Raw genomic sequence first — 18,371 nt, forward strand, 5'->3', positions numbered from 1 at the left:
ATGCTCGTTGGCTCAATCCACAAACCAAGAGGGGGTGGGTGCAAGGCTGCATGCGAAAGAGCGGAAAGGCGTGCTCTGGAAGTGAGAGCGGGCTGGCAGCGGGCGAAGGCGCCGGGATAGGGGAGGAGGGGGAGCGGAAGGGCCGCATGGCGGGGGGTTGAATCCGGATGCGGCGAAGCGCTGGGCGCCAGGGGTACAAATTCACTCCGGACTACTATACGTACAATTCCTGATAGCTGCTTGGAGTACATTAGCTACTCCACACAGTATGAAGCTAGCAGACATGCACACAGTATGAAGCTAGCAGACATGCACGCACCCAAGGGGCTTTACAGCGAGGACACCGGTACGTGCCCGCAGTCGGGTTACGGGAACTGTCTGGGAGAGCCCAGGGGGCATTCACTAGTATTGACGCAGTGTTGCAGTGTCCATGCAAGTACGACCCTACAATACCCGCCACCACCCGCGCGACTGTCGCAGCCGCTTTCATCCCCCGCCTTTGTCAAGTCCATCGCTGTACCACGATCGCCTGTGTTCTAGATGTCAGATGTGGGGCCGCAATATTCACGTCCCAATGCACATGCATGCTTATGTAAGGTACGGTAGTCTGCACACTGCTTGTTCCCTACTGACTTGCGCAAGTATGCCATGCACTGAATGACTGGGCGGGAGTGACGCACTGCCTGTGAACTATACCTTGCCACAACCATAGTCAAACGTATGGGTACCGTTGCTTACACCGTTGATGCGGCCGCTGCCCCAAGCAGGAGTGGTCGATTCCTGGCCCGACGCGGTGCACCCACGCGCCTAGAGTGCCGAGCCGTTGGGCTGGGACACACGGCGCAAAGAAGTGGTCCGGCCGGTGCCTGTGCCTCTGCCTGCGGCTGTGGCGCCCGGGGAGCGCAGGCCGCTGAGCGCACCTGACCCTGGCGACACCGGCGCCCCGTCCTGGTGGTGTGCCGCGGGCAGCTGGATGCTGCGACCCTGCGCCAGCGGTGCGCCCGAGGCGGCTCCATGCGTGCCGCCTTCTGCGTGCGGCGAGCCCAGGCCCTGGCTTGTGCGGCGGGACGTGGAGGCAGCTGTGGGCATCAAGTAGCGGGGCACGTGGGGCGTGGAGGCAGTGGCGTCAGCTGGTGCATGGGACACGGAACCTGTAACTGCTGGGGTCACTGCGTCTCCCGCTGCTCCTGCTCCTGCTGCCAGCAGCTCTCCGGAGGCGTGCGCTGGCAAGCCCTGCCCCTCTTTGTGGCGGCGCGGACAGGGGGCCGTAGGGGCGGTGATGGTAGGGGCGGTGGTGGCAGCGCTGCGGTAGCGGCCATCACTGGACATACGCTGAACGGGCGTGCCCGCTGCCCCTGGTGCCACTGCCGCCGCTCGCGGCCCCTTAGCCGTAGACGGGCCTGAGCCGCCAGCACTGCCGCCAGCCCGGTTGGGCCCTGACTGCTGCCGCGGCAGTGGTTCCTTGCTGCCCTTGACTGCAGCACTTGTACTGGAGCGAGCAGCAGTCGCAGCAAAAACAGCTTCTGAGTCTGCCTGCAAAGCGTCGCCGCTGCCTTGAGCCGCGAAGCCTGGGCTGGCACCGCCTGCGTGGGACGCAGGGGCGGCTGCTGCGGGCTGTGAGTCCGCGTGCAGCAGGGCGGCAGAGAGGTGCGCCGCGGCCAGCACGTGTGCCTCGCTGCTGCAGAGCTGCTCAGTCCGGACCTCGCCCAGGTCCGGCCCCTCGCTGGGCAACCGGGCGGGCTGGTGCGGCGCTGACATCAGCTCTCCACTGCTGCTGGCACCGCCCGCAAGCCCTGCAAGAAACGAAACGAAGTGGCGTTTATGTATTCTGAGAGATGTAAGCTATCACTGTATATGCACCCACTGCGTACAGTACGATACAAGACCCCGGCCACACGCACCATCAACACTGCGGGATGGCTCTGATATCCGCATGGTCGCCTGTCCCCGCACAAGACTGGCACCGGTTTTGCCTTGGCACTGGGTGTCTTCGTCAGCGGCAGTGTCGTCAGATGCAGTCACGAGCGCGGTCTCCAGGGTACGAGCCACCAGCGGCTCAGCAGCTCCCTCAGCAGCGTGCGACGCCCTGTCAGCAGCAGCAGCTGCTACCTCGTCCGCGGGGTCTCCTGTTCGCGCGGCTGATGCAGTGAGTAGCGGATGCGGCGGTGGCGGCGTCCAGGGCGTTGGGCCAGGAGCATCCGCCATCGACGCCTGGGACCGGATGGACAGGTCGGCACAGCGTGTGATATGCTTGGATACCTTTGACCCAACACCGCACGCGCACACGCACAGACGCATGCACATCGAACCGCACTAAATAACTTGACAACCCTGCACCGAATAGCTTGTGACATCCTGACGCCGTCACGCACCTGAGCAGCTGGCGGCGATCTGGGTGACGTGTCGGGCGCCAGCGGTGCCTGCTGTTGCTGTGAGTCCTTGCCGCTGCACGCCGCCGCCATCCCCGCGTCACAGCCCAGCAGACCCAGCAGCAAGATCTCGGCGGCGCCCAGTGGAGGGACCTCAGTCGCCGGCGGCGGCGTGGCGGGTTTCAGCGGCGTGGTGGCGGTTTGGTGCACAGGGGAGTGAGGCTCTTGGCGCACTGGCCGATACTGCGTCACGCCCTCCTCAGGCCACTTGCCGGGTGCCATGCCAGATCCGGCCTCAGTCGCGGTACCAGGCTGCCCACCGGCCAGATCGCGCACACCCACCAGCCGCATCTACAGCGAAGGTGTGAGAGCTGTAAAGACCCTGGCATGCCCGCATTGCGCATCCAATGCCACCGCGTCACCTGCGGGGTGCGGATGTCGTCAGAGGCCGCACTGGCTTTGGCCGGGGTGCCCTCCACCGCCTTCTGGATGCCGGCCGTGTCTGCCAGCACACCCTCTGCTGCGTCGTCATCCCGCCTGCGTATGTGCGCCGCACGCCACAACTTAAGCCGAATCACTCCATCCCGGCCTCTCCCCCGACAGCCAGTCAAGCACTGCCAAGGTTCCTCTAACTGCCGCCCCTCGCCCCCTCGCTCTATTGCATTGGGTTCTGTTTAGTTTGGGCTCGCATCTACAGCCCCCCCCCCGACCTTGTGCCGCCTCCGTGTAGAAGCCACGAGACCCCGGCTCCGCACAGCAACAGTAACAGGAAACCCAGTTGCAGGAGGTACACGACCGCGGCGCGGGCTTTGCCCACCGTCCACGACACTGTCCTGCCGTGCGAACTTTCCATCCATTGAAGCCGTGCTTGTGCTTGTACTTGCGTCATGGTCAGTGTGTGCCGCTGCTGCCGAAGCGCCGCCCTAAGCAGAGCTACCGGCAAACGAGCCCTGTAATTGTTCAACTGAGGTTGTCGAGCTGGAGGAATCAAGTCCGTCGAAGCAGGAGGGCAGAGTCCCGGAGCGAGGATTTGCAACCAAACGTTTACAAAGAGGCACAGGAATAACCAGCTGGCAAACAACTAGATATTAACAAGCGAGTGCAGCGTCTCGGTGTCACAGTTATGAGTTAACTCCGGGCAGCTTGTCCCATCCCAGCCTGTCGCGGCACAGTCCTGGAGCCCCAGGTCGCTATTCCCTCCCCCAAGGCCCATGTCCAGCCCTGTGGCCATCACAACGTCACACATGTGACAACATTTAGCTCTAGGACCAGTTCATACCACACCTGCAATCTAACCCGTCCTCCTGCTGGTCATTTCCCTACCCGCCACAGCACTACCGCCATGCACTGCGCTCACGTCCTGCCCGCCACGCTGCTGCTGCTTGGGCTGCCTGCGAGCAGCTTGATGTCGGGAGGCAGCCGGCGGGGTGGCGATGGCATGCCCGCCACAGCGCCGCTCTCGATGAAGGTGGGGTAGGTGCGCAGGCGCAGCTTCTCCAGCTGCTGCCTGAGCTCCCCAAGCTCGTTTTGCTGCGCTAGAGCAATTTCCTTCAGCTTTTTGTGAGTCACCAGACTGCGCATGCGCCTGTGGGAGTAGGAGATGAGGGTTGATGCACAGTAAGAAGCAGTGGACGCGTCAAGCAAAGTTGCAGTGGCGATGACATCAGGTGCAGCAGGAGCAACGGGCGCCCCACGCTGGCCGCATTAACAGCCTTGGACCTTCCTTTCGCCCAGTTCCACTGCCGTGCATGCGCCCTTCCCGCCCGCGCCCACCTTGTGGCCTGGTCGTTGGCGCTCTGCATGCCCGCCTGCAGCCGCTGCTGCTCCTCCAGCACCTTGCCCAGTGTGACCAGGTGCACCGCCACCTCCTGGTTCTGGGCGCTGCGGGATGACACGTCAGCCGCCAGTTTGCGCAGCCGCCGCCGCTTGTCCTCCAGCGCCTTGGCGTGCAGCCGCTCGCGCTGCTTCATGAGCGCCTCCAGGTTGGCGGCCTCCAGTGCACTGGACCGGTCCTCGCCGTCCTTGAGCACGGTCTGAGGGAGAGGGGCAAGGGGGAGGGAAAGATGAATGCTTCCATTCCATGTTCCACACCTGCTCGCTCCGCCTCCCTGCTTTCGTACCTGGTCATGTTACTGCCCTTCCACACCTTTCCCTCCCCCCGCCCGCCCGCGTTCGGCCATCGGCGTGCTTGACGTCGCAAATTACATGTTGATTGCTGTGAATGCTGGGGTCTGGGCATACGCTGCATATTACGGGCAACGCAAACCTGCCCCTTACCCTGTTTCATCGCATCCTTTCCCTACTGCCGGCCGCTGGAATTCACAGACATCGATAACGACGCGCCTGCTGTACCCCTGCGCCTCCCAGCCTGCCTCACCTGCATGTCGCGTGTGACGTGCAGCAGCTGCAGGTCGCGGATCTTGGCGCGCAGGTCGTCCAGCCGCATGTCCGCAGCCTGCGCCTCCCACTGCGCCGCGTAGATGCCGCGCTTAAAGTCCTTCATGGCCGTCAACAGCTCCACCTTCTTGGTGCCCTTGCCCAGCACCACGCTGTTGAGAGACTCCACCACGCCACGACCCAGCAGCCGGGCGTCGCTCATGTCTGCCGAGGCGGGGCGCGGCGGCATGGCCTCCACCTGCCCGGCCAGCAACCTCAGCTGCACCTCGTTGTCGTACGCCGCCACCTTGCGCTCCGACCTCAGCGCCGTGATGGAGCCCATCAGCACCTCCATCTCGGAGCCCAGGGCGGCCTCGCGGCTCTCCAGCTCGGGCAGGTCGCGCCGCGCCAGCACCAAGTCGCCGGCCGCAGCGCGCGCACCCGCCTCCGCGGCTAGGCGCTCAGCCCTGTAGGCCACGAAGCGGTCCCACAGCGCGGCGTCCAGGCCCTCGGGCTTGAGGCCAGACAGGTTGTGCAGCGGGTCGGAATGGCCGGCGGCGGCAGCGGCAGCAGAGAGGTGGTGGTGCGCGTGGTTGCCGTGCACACTGGCGTGACTGTGAGAGGGGTGCAGCGCGGAGGAGCCGGGCCGGTCGTGGCCGGAGGCACCCGGCGGTGCGTCCGGGAAGGGATTAAGCGTGGTGGCTGCGACCGCGGCATGCGGTAGCGGCAGGGCGTGCGTGTAGGTGGGCGTGATGTTGGCTGGTGGACCTGTTGAAGGATTACCGGCCGCACCGCAAGGAGCGGCGCCACCGCTCGACCCTGCACCGCCCGCGGCTGTCGCGGCACCGGCTGCTTCCCCGCCCGCCGCAGCGGCGCCCGAGGGGCTGTGCGCCAGACTGGCCTGGCGGTGCAGCCCCGGCGCTCCGCCCGGCACGCGGCTGAAGCTGCCGCTGCTGGCCTCCACGCCGCTCTGGTGCCCACCTGCTGCACCGATCGCCCCGCCGCCAGGCATGCTGGCCAGCTGCTCAGGCTTTCGCGCCCTGTAGAGCTGCAGCAGGCGGTTGAGGTGGATGTCGGCCTCCGCAAACTCCTTTTTGAAGTTGCGGTCCATCAGTCGCTCGTCAGCGCCCAGCTGGGCCTGACGCGACTCCAGCTCAGCCAGTGCCGCCCGCCGCTCACTCAGCTCCGACGCCGCCCGGCCATGTGCCTCCTTGGCCGCGCCAAGACGCGCCAGCAGGCCCCGCTCCACCGCCTCGGACGTCTTGGCGCAGCGGCCCACGCTGGCCGCTAGCATTACGATGCGCGACTCCAGCGCGCACACTTCCGCCGCCGCCCGGTGCCGCCGCGCCGCCAGCGCCGCCAGCGAGTCATCGAAGCGGCCCACCAGCTCCTCCACCGCGGCCTTGGCGGTGCGCAGCTCCATCTCCAGCACCGTTATTCGCTTGGCGCGTTCCTCCTGCAGCGACTTCTCCTTAGCCTGCCACTCCTTGAGCTCGCGGTTCTGCTCCTCAGTGATGAGCTTGGGGTTGACGGCATCAGGCTCCACGCCCAGCGCCACCAGCCAGGCGGGCTTGGGCAGCGAAAAGGGGTTGGATTCGTCATGGCCGCCGCCGCGAGCCGCCAGCGTGCCGCCCATCATCTGGCGCAGCGCCCGCTCACCGGCGTTGTCCTTGGCCGAGCGCTTGGCCGCGTCCTCGTCCGCCTTACGCGCCGCCTCCTGCTTGGCGCGCTCCGCCGGGCTCACGTACCGCTCGGCGCCCACCTCCTCCTCGCGCACCATCAGCACCGTGGCCGCGATGTTGTCGCGTGTGTCCTGCTGCGCGCTCAGGCTGAAGCGCTCGTCCAGCAGCCCAGCCGGCGGCCCGGCGCCCAGCTTGCGCAGGTCCTTGAGCGTGTCGTCCAGGCGGGCGTTGAGGTCAGCGATGCGGTCGCAGTCGGCCTTCTTGGCGGCCGCCACCTTGTTGAAGTCGGTGTTAAAGCCCGCCTGCACGTCTCGCATCTTCTGCTTCAGCAGTTGCACTTGCAACGCCTTGCGGGTGTTGCAGTAGACGTCGAAATCGCTGTACAGCAGTGCGTCCAGCTCAGAGGCAGGCGCGGCGCCACCGGCCCCAGCACCAGCACCAGTGCCAGCGCTGCCGGGAGCGGCGGCTCCAGCTGCGCCAACTGCGTTAGCAGACGCAGCTGCTGCCGCTGCTGTTGCGGCCGCTGCCGCCGCCACTGCCGCTGCAATGTCGGCTGTGGAGTGGGTTCCATCTGCCAGGTCGTCCTCGCCCAGCAGCCCCTCCAGCCCCTTGCCGCGGAACATGAGGCCGTAGGGGATGACGCCCAGCGCCGCCTGCTCCGCCAGCTCCACACGCCGCAGCATGGTCACCTGCTTCAGCACGCGCTCATGCTGCCCTGGCTGTGTAAGGGGGAAGTTGTGCACACGCACGGGCGCGCGCAGACCACTGATTACCGCGCCCTTGACTGCCATGCTGTCCCACACCATGCGCCGCACGCGCTCTGCCAGCAGCTCGGTGCGCAGGTGCTCCTTCTTCACGGCCGCCTGCACCGCCGCCACGCGGTTTTCCGTCTCCCGCTGCAGCTCCTCCACCAGCCCCACGTCCACAATCATGTCGTTACGCGTCAGGCGCTCCAGCTCCGGCGCGGCCTCGTTCGCCGCTAGCAGGTCCGCGATGCGCGAGCGCAGTGTCGCCAGGCGGTTCGCCACCGCTGCACGTTTGGACTCGCCGCCGGCCGCGCCCTCCACGCCGCCCATGGCCGCCTCCCGCCGCGCTGCCGCCACCACCGTCAGCTCAGCCGGGTCGTCAAAGTCATCGCCGCCTTCGGCGCGGCTGGCGGCGGCGGAGCCCACCGGCAGTGCCGGCGGCGCGGCTGGCGGCGGCGGCGTGACCAGGTGCTGCGGCCCCGCCACCGAGTTGCCCACCAGCTCGTACACGAACAACGCCCCGTCGGCGCCCGCGGAGGCCAGGTACCGGCCAGTGGCATCAAACGACACCGTCACGACACCGCCCGCCGTGATGTCGTGCAGGCCAGCACCTGCGCCGTCTCCTCCCTGTTGCGCTGCTAGCGTGATGAGGCTCATGTTGCGCAGTGCCACAGTGCCGTCCGCCGCGCCGCTCGCCAGCAGGTGGCCGCCAGGGGCCACAGCCACGCCGCCCGAGGCACGGGCGTGCGCGGGCACGTGCTGCGCGCTACGCAGCGGCCGCGCCCTCAGGCCTGCCCACGCCGCCGCCTCTGCGGGCAGCACCAGCTTGTGCAGCTGCTTGTCCGCACCCAGGCCGTAAGCGTCGCCGTAGCTGAGGGTCGGCAGGGTTATCGCGGAAGAGGGGCATGTGCTCAGCCAACTGTCAAACATGAATAGATATCAGTACAAGACTGTCTCCTGAGCACCTCGTATCAACGCATATCAGGGCCACAACTCACCGGTCTCCCGGCACAGCCGCAACCGCCAGCATGGCCACCTCCAGGCGCAGCAGCTTGATGGTCACCAGCTCCGGACCGCCCGGCCCGTCGCCCGTGTCACTGCCCAGCGCCCGAGAGGCGCCGCCGCCTGCGCCCCCGCCGCCGGCCCCTCCAAGCGGCCTGACCAGCACCATGTCTGGGTACGGGTTGCGCCAGTTGCCGCTGTGAAGCTCCGCACTGGCGGTCAGGCACATCAGCCCGCCACCAGCCAGGCTGAGCAAGCAGCTGGGTTCATCACCCTCCGCAGATGTGGTGCTGACGGGGCCAGCCTGCGCGTGGCCGCTGGCTGCGCCGCTGCCGCCGTCGCTACGCGGCCAGGTGGCACTCAGTACTCGCTCTCCGGGCGGCAGGGACAGGCAGCCCAGCGGCCGCACCCGGCCACCCCGCGCGTCCACCGAGCACAGCCAGGCGATGCCGTCCCGCCCCGCTGATAGCAGTAGGTCGTTGGCCGGACTGAACACCAGTACGTCCACAGGCGCCGAGTGCAGCCGCTGCCGGAACAGCACTCGCAGCGCAGGCAGTGGCGCGTCAGAAGCTGCCGCGGAGGCTGCCGTGGAGGCGGGCGGCAGCACCAACACTCGCACCACGCCCGTCTCGCTGCCCACTGCCGCCAGCGACGCCCCCGGAGCCGCGGCTGCCAGGGCTGTCTGCGCACTGCTCAGCTGCTTGCGGCCTAGCAGTGCGCCATCCGTGGTGCTCCACACTCGCACACTGCCGTCACTTCCGGTGGTGAGGAAGGCGCCGCCGCCTGGATGCGGCACGACCCCCGCCAGCCGGCCCACATGGCAGTCGACCACCAGGACCGAGTGCGTGGGGCCGCCACCCTGCTTCGGAGCCAGTGGCGCCCGATACATGGTGCCGTCGGGGCAGCCCAGCAGCAGCGTGGCGTGGTCAGCTCCGCCACACTCGGCACTGGCGACCGCCACACCTCTGGCCGGTCCTGCCCGGCCCAGCCACACCTCGTGGCTGAGCGCCAGCGGCTCGGGGGTGATGGCCGCGGCAGCTGCTGGCACGGACACAAACACACGCACGCTGCCGTCTGCGCCCGCCACGGCCACAAGATCTCGGTTGAGCGTCAGGGCTGTCACCGCCGCCCCGGAGGTGACTGCGTCTGGCACCACAGCCACCACGCTTCCACCTGCTGCCCCGCCGCTGCTGGCGCCCGGCGTGGGCGATGACGCGCCTCCGCTGGCGCCCCCCGCCACCTCTCCAGCTGCCCCCCCTGCCGCTGCATGCAGCTGCAGTGGCGCCATGGTGGCTGTGTCCAGCAGCACCAGGCCGCCAGTGCTGGTGCCCACATACAGCCCGCCGGGGCCCCACGCGTGGCACGTAACCTCGGCGCCGGCCGGCAGTGCGCCCGCCGCCAGCTGCAGCGGTCTGAAGACGGCCTTCTCCCACAGTGGCTCCAGGAACCACACTGCACAGGCGCCTCCTGGCCCGCTGGTGGCCAGCACACTGGCGTCCAGCGGGTGGAAGGACACGGAGGAGGCGGGCGAGGTACTGGAGGCGGAGCTGGCGGCCGCGGGCATACGGCAGCGGCCCAGCACCTCAGCCTGCACGTTACACGCAGTCGAATCAGATGGCGCCGCGCAAACAAGCGCATCTGAGCTCTACGACCGGCCCATTCGGTTGGTGTGGCTGCGGCACGGCCAGAGAAAGCACGATCCTCCTGGCTGCAGCACACAGATGCAGCGCCTGCCCGCACCTTGCGCCAGCCGTAGACAATGACAGAGCAGTCCGGCTCGTCGCCACACACCGCTAGCCTCTCGCCGTCATTGGAGAAGGCCAGGCAGGTGACGCCCAGCACAACACTCGGGCCTGAGGACTGCTGCTTGCCAGATACGGCCCCCGACCCCGACGGCTTGTCCGCACCGCCGCCAGCGCCCTCCTCCCGCACATCACCAGGCAGTAGCTTTGCTAGAGGCTGCAGCGTCTTGGTAGAGTACACAGTTACCATCGGCTTTAAGCCCTGCGAGGGTGCGGAGTGCGGGGGTACCATGACGGTCGTGCCAGGACGCTGGTGTGCGCATGCGCGCGGCCTGGTTTGAGGAGCTCACCTTCTCCGCGATGGCCAGCAGCCCGTGGCGCTTGTTGACCGCGAAGCAACTGATGCCGAAGCCAGTGCCCTTCAGCACACGCTGCGCAGCGTCGAGCAGCGTTGGCACCATCATCCAGGAAGGGCAAGCTGGCGTTTCCACGCCAACGCAACTACATCTATACTTGTCAACTCGATTTACCTGTGCTTTCGAGCCCAGAGTGTGCAGCACCACGGCGTTGCCGCATGTCCAAGCGCACTCGTCTGGGCCAGTCCATGTCACCTGGCCCCCGCTATACCCAACTGCGGATCTAGTCTGAATAGACATTCTTTTACAGCTTTGAGCGACCCCGCGAGGGGGGTCCGATAAGTCAGTGCCTCATAACGAAAAATGCTGCCAAATTATATGGAATTAACTTTTACTTGTTAAAGATGAGCTGTAAGAGTTGGTTAAACGAGCGAGAATGTCGACTGGTCGACCTTCGAGACCTCTGGTTTGCATGGGCTCTTTCCCCGGTTGCATTGAACTGTCTGGGAGAATGGCATTGGATAATGCTGTCAAGATGTTCCACAGCCCTCGCTTGCATGAGAGAGGACAGCTGGCCATTGTTACGGCTAATTGGGGTTTCGCCCTTAGGAAGCTGCTCTCGAAACCCGGCCAACTTTGACAGAGCGCATTTTGCCGGAACAACCCCTGTGAAAGGGCCTTAGCTCTAAAGATTTTGCCATGGCTGCTTCGGCGCTTCTTGCCACGGTTGCCTCGAGCTACATAAGAAGATCAAGCGGCGTGGGGACCTCCCTCCTCGGCGCCTTCAGCAACGACCATCGTCCCTGCGGCACAGCAGTCTATCAACACCTGCGCAGACTAGCTGCACAGGCTCAGGCCAGCAAGAAGACCGCGAGCTCCGACCAACTGCCCCTAAAAACGGGGCGCCAGAGACTCGTTGTTCTCGGCTCCGGCTGGGCAGCGGCGAGGCTTCTTCATGATATTGACCCCAACCTGTACGACCTGACGGTGCGTGGCAGGCTAAGGACAGGGTTAGGGTGGGGAAGCTGGGGAGGGGGCGCGAGGGGACTAGTTCCAGGGGCGAAAACGGACAGGGGTATCCGTGGAGATATTCCCTGAACACAGGGGTAGGGTGGGGAAGCGGGGGAGGGGGCGCGAGGGGACTAGTTCCAGGGGCAAAAACGGACAGGGGTATCCGTGGGGATATTCTTTGAACACAATCGTCACTGCTTTGGCCTGGAGGTCTACAAATGCGCGCATGGCTTTTGCTTCTGACTCATGCACAGGTCATCAGCCCCCGAAACCACATGGTGAGTAGACAGGGCTGACAGAGTTGGCCTGGCATGCAGATGCTCGCCTCTCGTGCTGGGTCCGTCATGTACCAACCCTGAGTCAGCTGGCACTTGTTTTCCCTTGAGCTCGTAGCCCACGCCATACCCTTGTATCTCCTTTGCCTCCCCCTCCACTGCAGGTGTTTACTCCGCTACTGGCTTCCACCACTGTGGGCACCCTGGAGCCCCGCAGTGTGGCAGTGCACCTGCACGAGATACAGCCCTGCCTCAGCCGGCCCTCCAGTTCCGTGTTCATTGCCGGTGCGGATTGCGCCGGTGGGCGGCGGCGGCATAGATCAGGGATGCGGGAGGACAGACGCCAGACCATCCCAAACCGAGCACCTCTAGATGCATGCCATACCTACCCTGCACGTTGCACCCCCGTGCCGCGGCCCTTCCCTCCAGATGCCCATGCGGTCGACGCGGCCTCCCGCACCGTGACGTGCCGCTCCGTCGACGGACTGGACTTCAGTGTGCAGTACGACAAACTGGCCATATGCACCGGCAGCCAGGTGGGGGGAGGGGGGTTGAGGCAGGGGGGGCTGGGGCGGGGAGGCGACGGGGAAGCCGGCTGCATCCGACATCCTCAGCGGGGTTGGGTGCATTGGCGTCAAACCAGCGGCATCGCGCTTTCACGCACATCACCCCGGAGAAATGCACACGGATTCTGGGGCGATGGGGCCTGGGGCGGGTCTCACCCCGCACCAGGTCTGCGCACCTGCACCCGTTGTCTGCGTCTCTCCATGCACCCGTCCCACCCGAGTGTGCGGGATGTGTGCCCTACCTGCTCGCTACACTTGCAGGGCAGCACCTTTGGTATTCCCGGTGTGCTGGAGAACGCGCACTTCCTGCGTGATGTCAAACAGGCAGACGCCATCCGTCAAGTGGGTGGCGAGGGAAGGGTCAAGCATACGTGTGAATGTGTGGGATGAAGTTCAGTCCTAAACACTCTAAGACTGGTGAGCCGAGGGAGTACCATATATGCCGCAGCCCAGCGATTGGGTTTATCGCCATTGAATGGGGGGAGCAGTGTGGGGCTCCCCGCAGCTAGCTTCCTGGTTTCCAAGCTCATTCGCTTGCAACGTCAGCACACGCGCACGGCTTTGCTCACTGCATGTAACCCATGCGTCGACTTACCTCCGGCCGTGGATTGCACAACACAGAAGCTGATTGAGAACATCGCGCTGGCGGGAGTGCCGGGTGAGCCCAGTGCGTTGCGTTGAGGTGCGGTGCAAGTGTATCCTACCTACCGTAAATCCGGCCTGCCCAATGCACATGCTGGGGCCTTGCGGTCCTCGCTGCCATCAAACCCCGTGCCACGCTGTATGTGCCACCTCTACGCTAGCTTCGGGCTGTGGGACTCGGTGCATTTGGGCGCAAAACGTGCCGCCCCTGGGTCTGGTTGCGTTTCTAAGGACTGTCAAGGTTAGGTAAGGATGGGGACTTCACTCCCCAATGTCCCCATGCGCCTAATGTTGCGGACGCGGCCCTCCCATCCCTGGCGCACCAGGCCGGCAGCAGGACGAGTTCTCGCGGCTGCTGCATATCGTGATAGTGGGTGGCGGCCCCACGGGGGTGGAGGTGGCGGGAGAGCTCACCGACTTCATCAGCCACGAGGTGTGCGTGGACGTGCGGTGGGGGGCGGGGTTAGCCATTCATGCGGACGGTGTGTATCAAACATAGAAGCGCCGACGTCCAGGGGTACAGCGCGGATACGCGCCATACTGAAGTCGCCAGCATGGCGGCTGCCGCCGAGGCTGCTGATAGCTCCCCGTTTTGACGACTAAACGTTTTAGTTTCGGTGGTTGAACTGAGAGCATGTAGGTTAAAGGAGTAGGTGGGGCATGCGTTGTGTTGTGGTGCCTGCCGCGCGCAAACCTTTGTTGAGGACTTAAGAACCCACGGACTCACATGCGCGCTAAGCGCGCAGACACCACGCTACCGCCACCACGCAGAACTGCGGGGCAGTACGTAATCAGCGAGCATGGTTAAGCGTGTTGCTGAGGGTAAACAGGCAAACACAGCAGACAGCAAAGGGGTGGGTGATGTGTGCGAGCCCAACGAAACGTTTGAGGGGGGGCTTGTCGTCGTCCTTCCCAACAAAGAACAAGAGACGGGAACGGGAGACATTGCGGTGGCAAGTGTCTTGTGTCAGGGGATAGTAGGACATTCCCCACCGGGATTCATTGCATACGCCGAGGGGATCCCAACAACGCTCTAAAAGGAATGCCGCCATCCACTGCCACTGGTGCGGCTGCAGCTGATGCGCATGTACCCGGAGCGCGCCAAGGCCATGAGGTGAGGGCGGCATGTGGCTGCGAGCGCACCTACACCAGGCGATGTCCACATGGCCAGGAGCACGGCTGCATTCACCCCTCTGCAAACTGTCCCTCGCAACCAGGGTCACGCTGGTGGAGGCGCGTGAGCTGCTGGGGTCGTTCGACGCCTCGTTGCGCGAGTACGCAGCACGCAAACTCATCCAGGGGGGCGTGCTTCTTCGCAAGGTGTGTTGAAAACGGAAACGAAAGCCGCCGAACGACGGTGCCGGAGTTACTTACCAATACTTAGCGATTGTACCGAGCGTTGCGTTGCGACCCAGGTAGTCATACTTAAACGCGATAAGCCTTGAACCCCACGGGCGACCATTCGGCCTGACCCCGTCATGTTTGTGTGTGTGTGTTAAACACAAAAACAAACGGAACAAAGCCGCTGAACACGCGTGCGCAGTTACGGACCAATGTGTGTGTGTGTGTGTGTGTGTGTGTGTGTGTGTGTGTGTGTGTGTGTGTGTGTGTGTGTGTGTGTGTGTGTGTGTGTCTCTGTATATGTGTGTGTAAGTGTGTAAGTGTAAAGCAATAGGGAAGGAAACATGCAGGACTGTGCATGCAGTGTGTGACTGTGTGAGTGTGCGCGTGTGGGGGAGGGGCGGTGGGTGCCGTGTGCCTGTGCGTCATGACATGACGTGATGCCTTTGGATGGGTGAGTCAGTACCTCGTGGGATGGCAGTTATGGCAGTTAGGCCGTCAGGCCCACTCTATTTGTGCACGGGTCGCAAGTCGCTTGCTGCCTGACGGGTTCTGACTTTTTGCCGGGGCTATAGTCCACACCGCCTTCCACCCGCCTGCACCTACCCTGCACAGGGCATTGTGCACGAGGTGACGCCGCGCGAGGTGGTGCTCAAGGTACGTGGGCTTGTCGGGGGTGGGCGCGTGTGGTCATGTGCACTTTGCTGGTGCTGCCGGATCCCTCCGCACCCGCTCACGGTACCGGTATGTTGGGCGCGGCACGAGCTGGTGTCCCTCACCCGCCCTTCCGCCCAGGACGGCACGGTGCTGCCGTACGGGCTGTGCATCTGGAGCACCGGAGTGGGCCCCACACCCTTCTCACTGTCCCTGCCCTTTGCCAAGACCGGTGAGTCCGGCAGGGTTATCCACACCTGCACCATGCTGCTCTGCTATTAGACACAGCAGTCTGACTCCGACTCTGAACAGTTCCGACAAACAGCCATGTGACACTGTCCTCAGGTGCCATTCATTTGGATTTGAAACGACGATTGCTAGGGCGACATGATACACGCTTTAGTACCGTAGTCCGCACCTCACCTTAAAACACGCCCTCTCCTCCAACCACATGCAGCCGTGGGCCGCATTGCAGTGGACAAGTACATGCGCGTGCTGGCGCCGCCCTCCCCAACCGCCACCAGCACCAGTGCCGCCAACCCAGCGCCGGCCACGTCGCAGCCACAGCAATCAGAGCCGACTAGCCAAACGCCAGCCGGTTCAACGGGCAAGGTGTGTGCAGTGACTAGCAGCCAAGCGGCCGAGCGCTGCCAACTCGCTGCAGCCGCTGCTGGCCCATGCTGCATTCCGCTATGATGCTGCAGTCAACCCGGCGTGGCCTCGACGCCCCGTGCATCCACGACCCCCCGCCCCCAGGTTCCGGGCCTGTTGGCCGATGAGAGCGACACGCCCTCCACCGCCGGCCTGGCCCCGGTGCCGCACGTGTACGCGCTGGGGGACGTGTGCGCCAACCCCGACAAGCCCCTGCCCGCGCTGGCGCAGGTGTGGAGGCGGGCGGGCGGGCAGGCGGGGTATGCAGACCTTATGATGAGGATGCTACCAAGTAACAATGTACAGCTGCGCAGCTCTATGTCACCGCCTCCGGCTACCTTTTGCTTGGCCTCAACACCCCCTGACCAATTCCCACTGCCCAGGTTGCTGAGCAGCAGGGCCGCTATCTGGCCAGAGTGCTGAACGAGCTGGCGCGAGGGCCGCCCCACGTAGGTGGCAGGCAGGGGCGGGGTGGAGTAGTGTTTTTCCAACCCAACCAGAACTAGAGCGCGGAGGAGGTTTGGCCTTAACCTTCATCTAGGACGCTATTGAGCCGTGTACATTTTGTCGGCGTTGGCCGTAGACCGTAGACCATTAACTCTCTTACCATTGAGTAACACCCAGGCTCGCGGCGCGCGGGCTGGGGGGCTGCGTGCCTGGAGCGGGCTCTGTATAGTGGTAGCAGTCCATCGCGTCCATCGCGGGTTTCCCTTACACCATGACCGCACCTACCTGTTGCCGCTGCCTTCGCCGCCCGTGTGCTCAAATATGTAGCTCTGCCTGTTTCTTATAGCACGGTAAAGTGTGAAACACCCCACCACACCCACCCAAACACTTACCTTGCAGGGCGTGCCGCAGCACACCGAGTTCGTGTATCGGCAGCTGGGCGCCATGGCCACTGTGGGCGGCCACAGCGCCGTGCTGGAGCTGGGAGACGCCGGCCGCCGCCACCTCAGCCTGGCGGGCTTCCTGTCCTGGGTGGCCTGGCGGTCCGCCTACCTCACACGCCTGGGCTCCATCCCCAAGCGCCTGGTGGGTGCCGCCATGGCACATGGCCCAGGGGACTGGGCAGCTGGCAGGGGGGTGCCGGTGGCTAGGGGTGATGCAATGGTTTCACGGGATTATGAGCATGATATACGCAGTCATCCTTATGATTGCCGGTCACGCTCGGCGTGGCTTGCAATCCTACTGGTGTGTGGCTGTGCTGACCCCCACACTCCGGCCGCCCCCTCCACCCCTCCCAGGCGGTAGCCTTCGACTGGAGTATTACCATGATCTTCGGCCGCGACCTCAGCCGCTGGTAGCCCTGGGACTAGGGCGGCTGTAGCCGTGTGGCGGGCGGCGCGGCCCACAGCAGGGATGTAGGAAAGTGAGCAGACGGCACGGCCTGGGTTATCGACGCCATTGAAGCCGCGTGCGTGACAACCTGATGCCGCTGCGGAGCCTTGCAGCTTACGTGGCTTGGGGAGCAAGCATCTTCGCCCTCCGGGCAGCTGAGGCAGACGTGCGTGCGCTGTCACTCTGTCAGCCCGGGCCCGGAGTGTGATGGTTTAATTGGTGTAGCTGCGTGTCATTTCCATCCATCACGCTGTATATGGTCAAGTATTGATTGCTAGTTGCTGCGTAGGCTGCGCCAGGGGAATCCCTGGACTGCACGGATGTTTGGGACGCATGTGGCCCAAACAGCAAGGCGCACGACCGTAAATGAACAAGTGCAACATAGTTTGGACAGCGCTGCACCTACGGGTGAGCCGTAGAGCGCACCGGGGGCCATGGGCCCATGGCAAACCGCAAACGCGTTACATCGGATGGCATTAATAAGTGGCCCCCGTGTTGGGCCGTAACCAGTTCGCAGTTTCGCATACAGTCATAAGACCTCAGCCTCTCAAACAGGCACCGCGGCCTTGTCGTCTTGCTTGTCGTCTTGCTTGTCAACCCCCCCTTACTCCTTGGGTGCATCACCCCAGGGGGGTAGAAAGCTCAGGTTCTTACCCCATGCTCAATATTACAGAGCTTTAGGAGAGCATCATGCACGTACTTCTAGTTTTTTAAGGGGGTGTCTGGTGAGGAAGTTCTGGGCCGCCAAAGTTGGGGGGGCGGACCTCGTCCCTGGGGGTCCGTCGGGTTTCGGGAGCTCATCCTGGCGGATTTCGGGAAGCGCCCCACAAGCAGAACTAGGGGCCAAACGCAGCAGTACGAGGCTCATATGTGCACGTTATGACGTAGTAAGCACAAACAAAGCGTGGGAGGGCTAAGTTGCGCGTCCGGGCGTGGACATGGGCCATGTCTCCACATTCAACACACGCGCACTGACACTGCTGGGCTCTGAAGCGCTGGTGCGCATGAGTTCACGTCTAACAAGGCTGCCGATGCACATTGTCCATTCGTCGCGCGGCAGAGAGTTGAGCGCGGGTTCACGGGGTGGTCTGGGTCGAGGGGATTTCCATGGATAGGATCCCGCCTGTGACCGAAGTCCCAGAACAGGACCGCTGATGGCACGGAGTGATAGTGCTCGTCAAGAGGAGTCAATTGACACCACTTTGGTACTAAATGGAGGGGTTTTAACCCCTGAACAACAAGGTTTGTCCGTCGGGGGGGCGGTCGTCCCCTCAAGGGGGGTCCCGGGGGATTTCGGGGCATGGGGTCTGGCACTTTGTTTCCGACCCCCCCTGTCACCCCCACCCCCACCCCCCATTTTTAAGAATCAGGCAGGCGTCAGAACGGATAGCAAATGTGAATGAAAAGCAAAAGAATATGTAGCGGCGGCAAACCGGCGCCAAGGGAGCGAAAGCACGTCCATGGACAATTGACTTTCGCGAGGTTTTGCATCCTCATATGTCATATAAGTTAATTTTTGAAAGAGGGAGGCTAAGTCTACGCGAGCGTGGAGAAACACGTGTGGACACGTTTTTGCCAGACCGGCGTCATACCCGTGTGGTGGCGCCCCCCCACCACCAC

General features: G+C 64.1%; 3 protein-coding genes across 3 annotated transcripts; 1 reads left to right on the plus strand and 2 right to left on the minus strand.

Moving 5' to 3' along the window:
• Positions 1 to 162: 162 nt before the first annotated feature.
• On the minus strand, positions 163 to 3,348 carry CHLRE_16g691327v5 (uncharacterized protein). The gene is made up of 5 exons (XM_043071709.1): positions 3,080 to 3,348; positions 2,792 to 2,906; positions 2,373 to 2,720; positions 1,902 to 2,211; positions 163 to 1,793 (listed from the first exon to the last, which is right to left on the minus strand). Exons 1-5 carry the CDS (start codon positions 3,256 to 3,258, stop codon positions 808 to 810), a joined length of 1,938 nt encoding a protein of 645 aa, XP_042916332.1. The 5' UTR covers positions 3,259 to 3,348; the 3' UTR covers positions 163 to 807.
• A 53-nt stretch (positions 3,349 to 3,401) lies between these two features.
• On the minus strand, positions 3,402 to 10,728 carry CHLRE_16g691440v5 (uncharacterized protein). The gene is made up of 7 exons (XM_043071714.1): positions 10,448 to 10,728; positions 10,268 to 10,348; positions 9,916 to 10,179; positions 8,172 to 9,763; positions 4,747 to 8,044; positions 4,143 to 4,402; positions 3,402 to 3,954 (listed from the first exon to the last, which is right to left on the minus strand). Exons 1-7 carry the CDS (start codon positions 10,571 to 10,573, stop codon positions 3,723 to 3,725), a joined length of 5,853 nt encoding a protein of 1,950 aa, XP_042916333.1. The 5' UTR covers positions 10,574 to 10,728; the 3' UTR covers positions 3,402 to 3,722.
• A 110-nt stretch (positions 10,729 to 10,838) lies between these two features.
• Positions 10,839 to 18,170, plus strand: CHLRE_16g691552v5 (uncharacterized protein). Its single transcript, XM_043071716.1, has 16 exons — positions 10,839 to 11,260; positions 11,539 to 11,562; positions 11,724 to 11,844; positions 11,989 to 12,095; positions 12,387 to 12,467; positions 12,747 to 12,783; positions 13,094 to 13,200; positions 13,844 to 13,881; positions 13,985 to 14,087; positions 14,724 to 14,765; positions 14,904 to 14,994; positions 15,220 to 15,374; positions 15,519 to 15,644; positions 15,797 to 15,862; positions 16,260 to 16,445; positions 16,658 to 18,170. Exons 1-16 carry the CDS (start codon positions 10,973 to 10,975, stop codon positions 16,715 to 16,717), a joined length of 1,632 nt encoding a protein of 543 aa, XP_042916334.1. The 5' UTR covers positions 10,839 to 10,972; the 3' UTR covers positions 16,718 to 18,170.
• The last annotated feature ends 201 nt before the right edge of the window (positions 18,171 to 18,371 follow it).

Source organism: Chlamydomonas reinhardtii, chromosome 16 (genome assembly GCF_000002595.2).
Source record: "Chlamydomonas reinhardtii strain CC-503 cw92 mt+ chromosome 16, whole genome shotgun sequence".
NCBI lineage: Eukaryota > Viridiplantae > Chlorophyta > Chlorophyceae > Chlamydomonadales > Chlamydomonadaceae > Chlamydomonas > Chlamydomonas reinhardtii.

Excerpts from the sequence above, each read along its gene's own strand:
- CHLRE_16g691552v5 (XM_043071716.1), top strand. The coding sequence starts at position 10,973 with ATGGCTGCTTCGGCGCTTCTTGCCACGGTTGCCTCGAGCTACATAAGA. Across the intron at positions 11,563-11,723 it reads TCAGCCCCCGAAACCACATG|GTGTTTACTCCGCTACTGGC; the intron begins GTGAGTAGACAG and ends CCTCCACTGCAG. Across the intron at positions 12,468-12,746 it reads AGGCAGACGCCATCCGTCAA|AAGCTGATTGAGAACATCGC; the intron begins GTGGGTGGCGAG and ends TGCACAACACAG.
- CHLRE_16g691440v5 (XM_043071714.1), bottom strand. The coding sequence starts at position 10,573 with ATGTCTATTCAGACTAGATCCGCAGTTGGGTATAGCGGGGGCCAGGTG. Across the intron at positions 9,764-9,915 it reads TTGTCTACGGCTGGCGCAAG|GCTGAGGTGCTGGGCCGCTG; the intron begins GTGCGGGCAGGC and ends TGTAACGTGCAG. Across the intron at positions 8,045-8,171 it reads GCGGCTGTGCCGGGAGACCG|CTACGGCGACGCTTACGGCC; the intron begins GTGAGTTGTGGC and ends GCCGACCCTCAG.
- CHLRE_16g691327v5 (XM_043071709.1), bottom strand. The coding sequence starts at position 3,258 with ATGACGCAAGTACAAGCACAAGCACGGCTTCAATGGATGGAAAGTTCG. Across the intron at positions 2,907-3,079 it reads CTACACGGAGGCGGCACAAG|GCGGGATGACGACGCAGCAG; the intron begins GTCGGGGGGGGG and ends GCACATACGCAG. Across the intron at positions 2,721-2,791 it reads ACGACATCCGCACCCCGCAG|ATGCGGCTGGTGGGTGTGCG; the intron begins GTGACGCGGTGG and ends CCTTCGCTGTAG.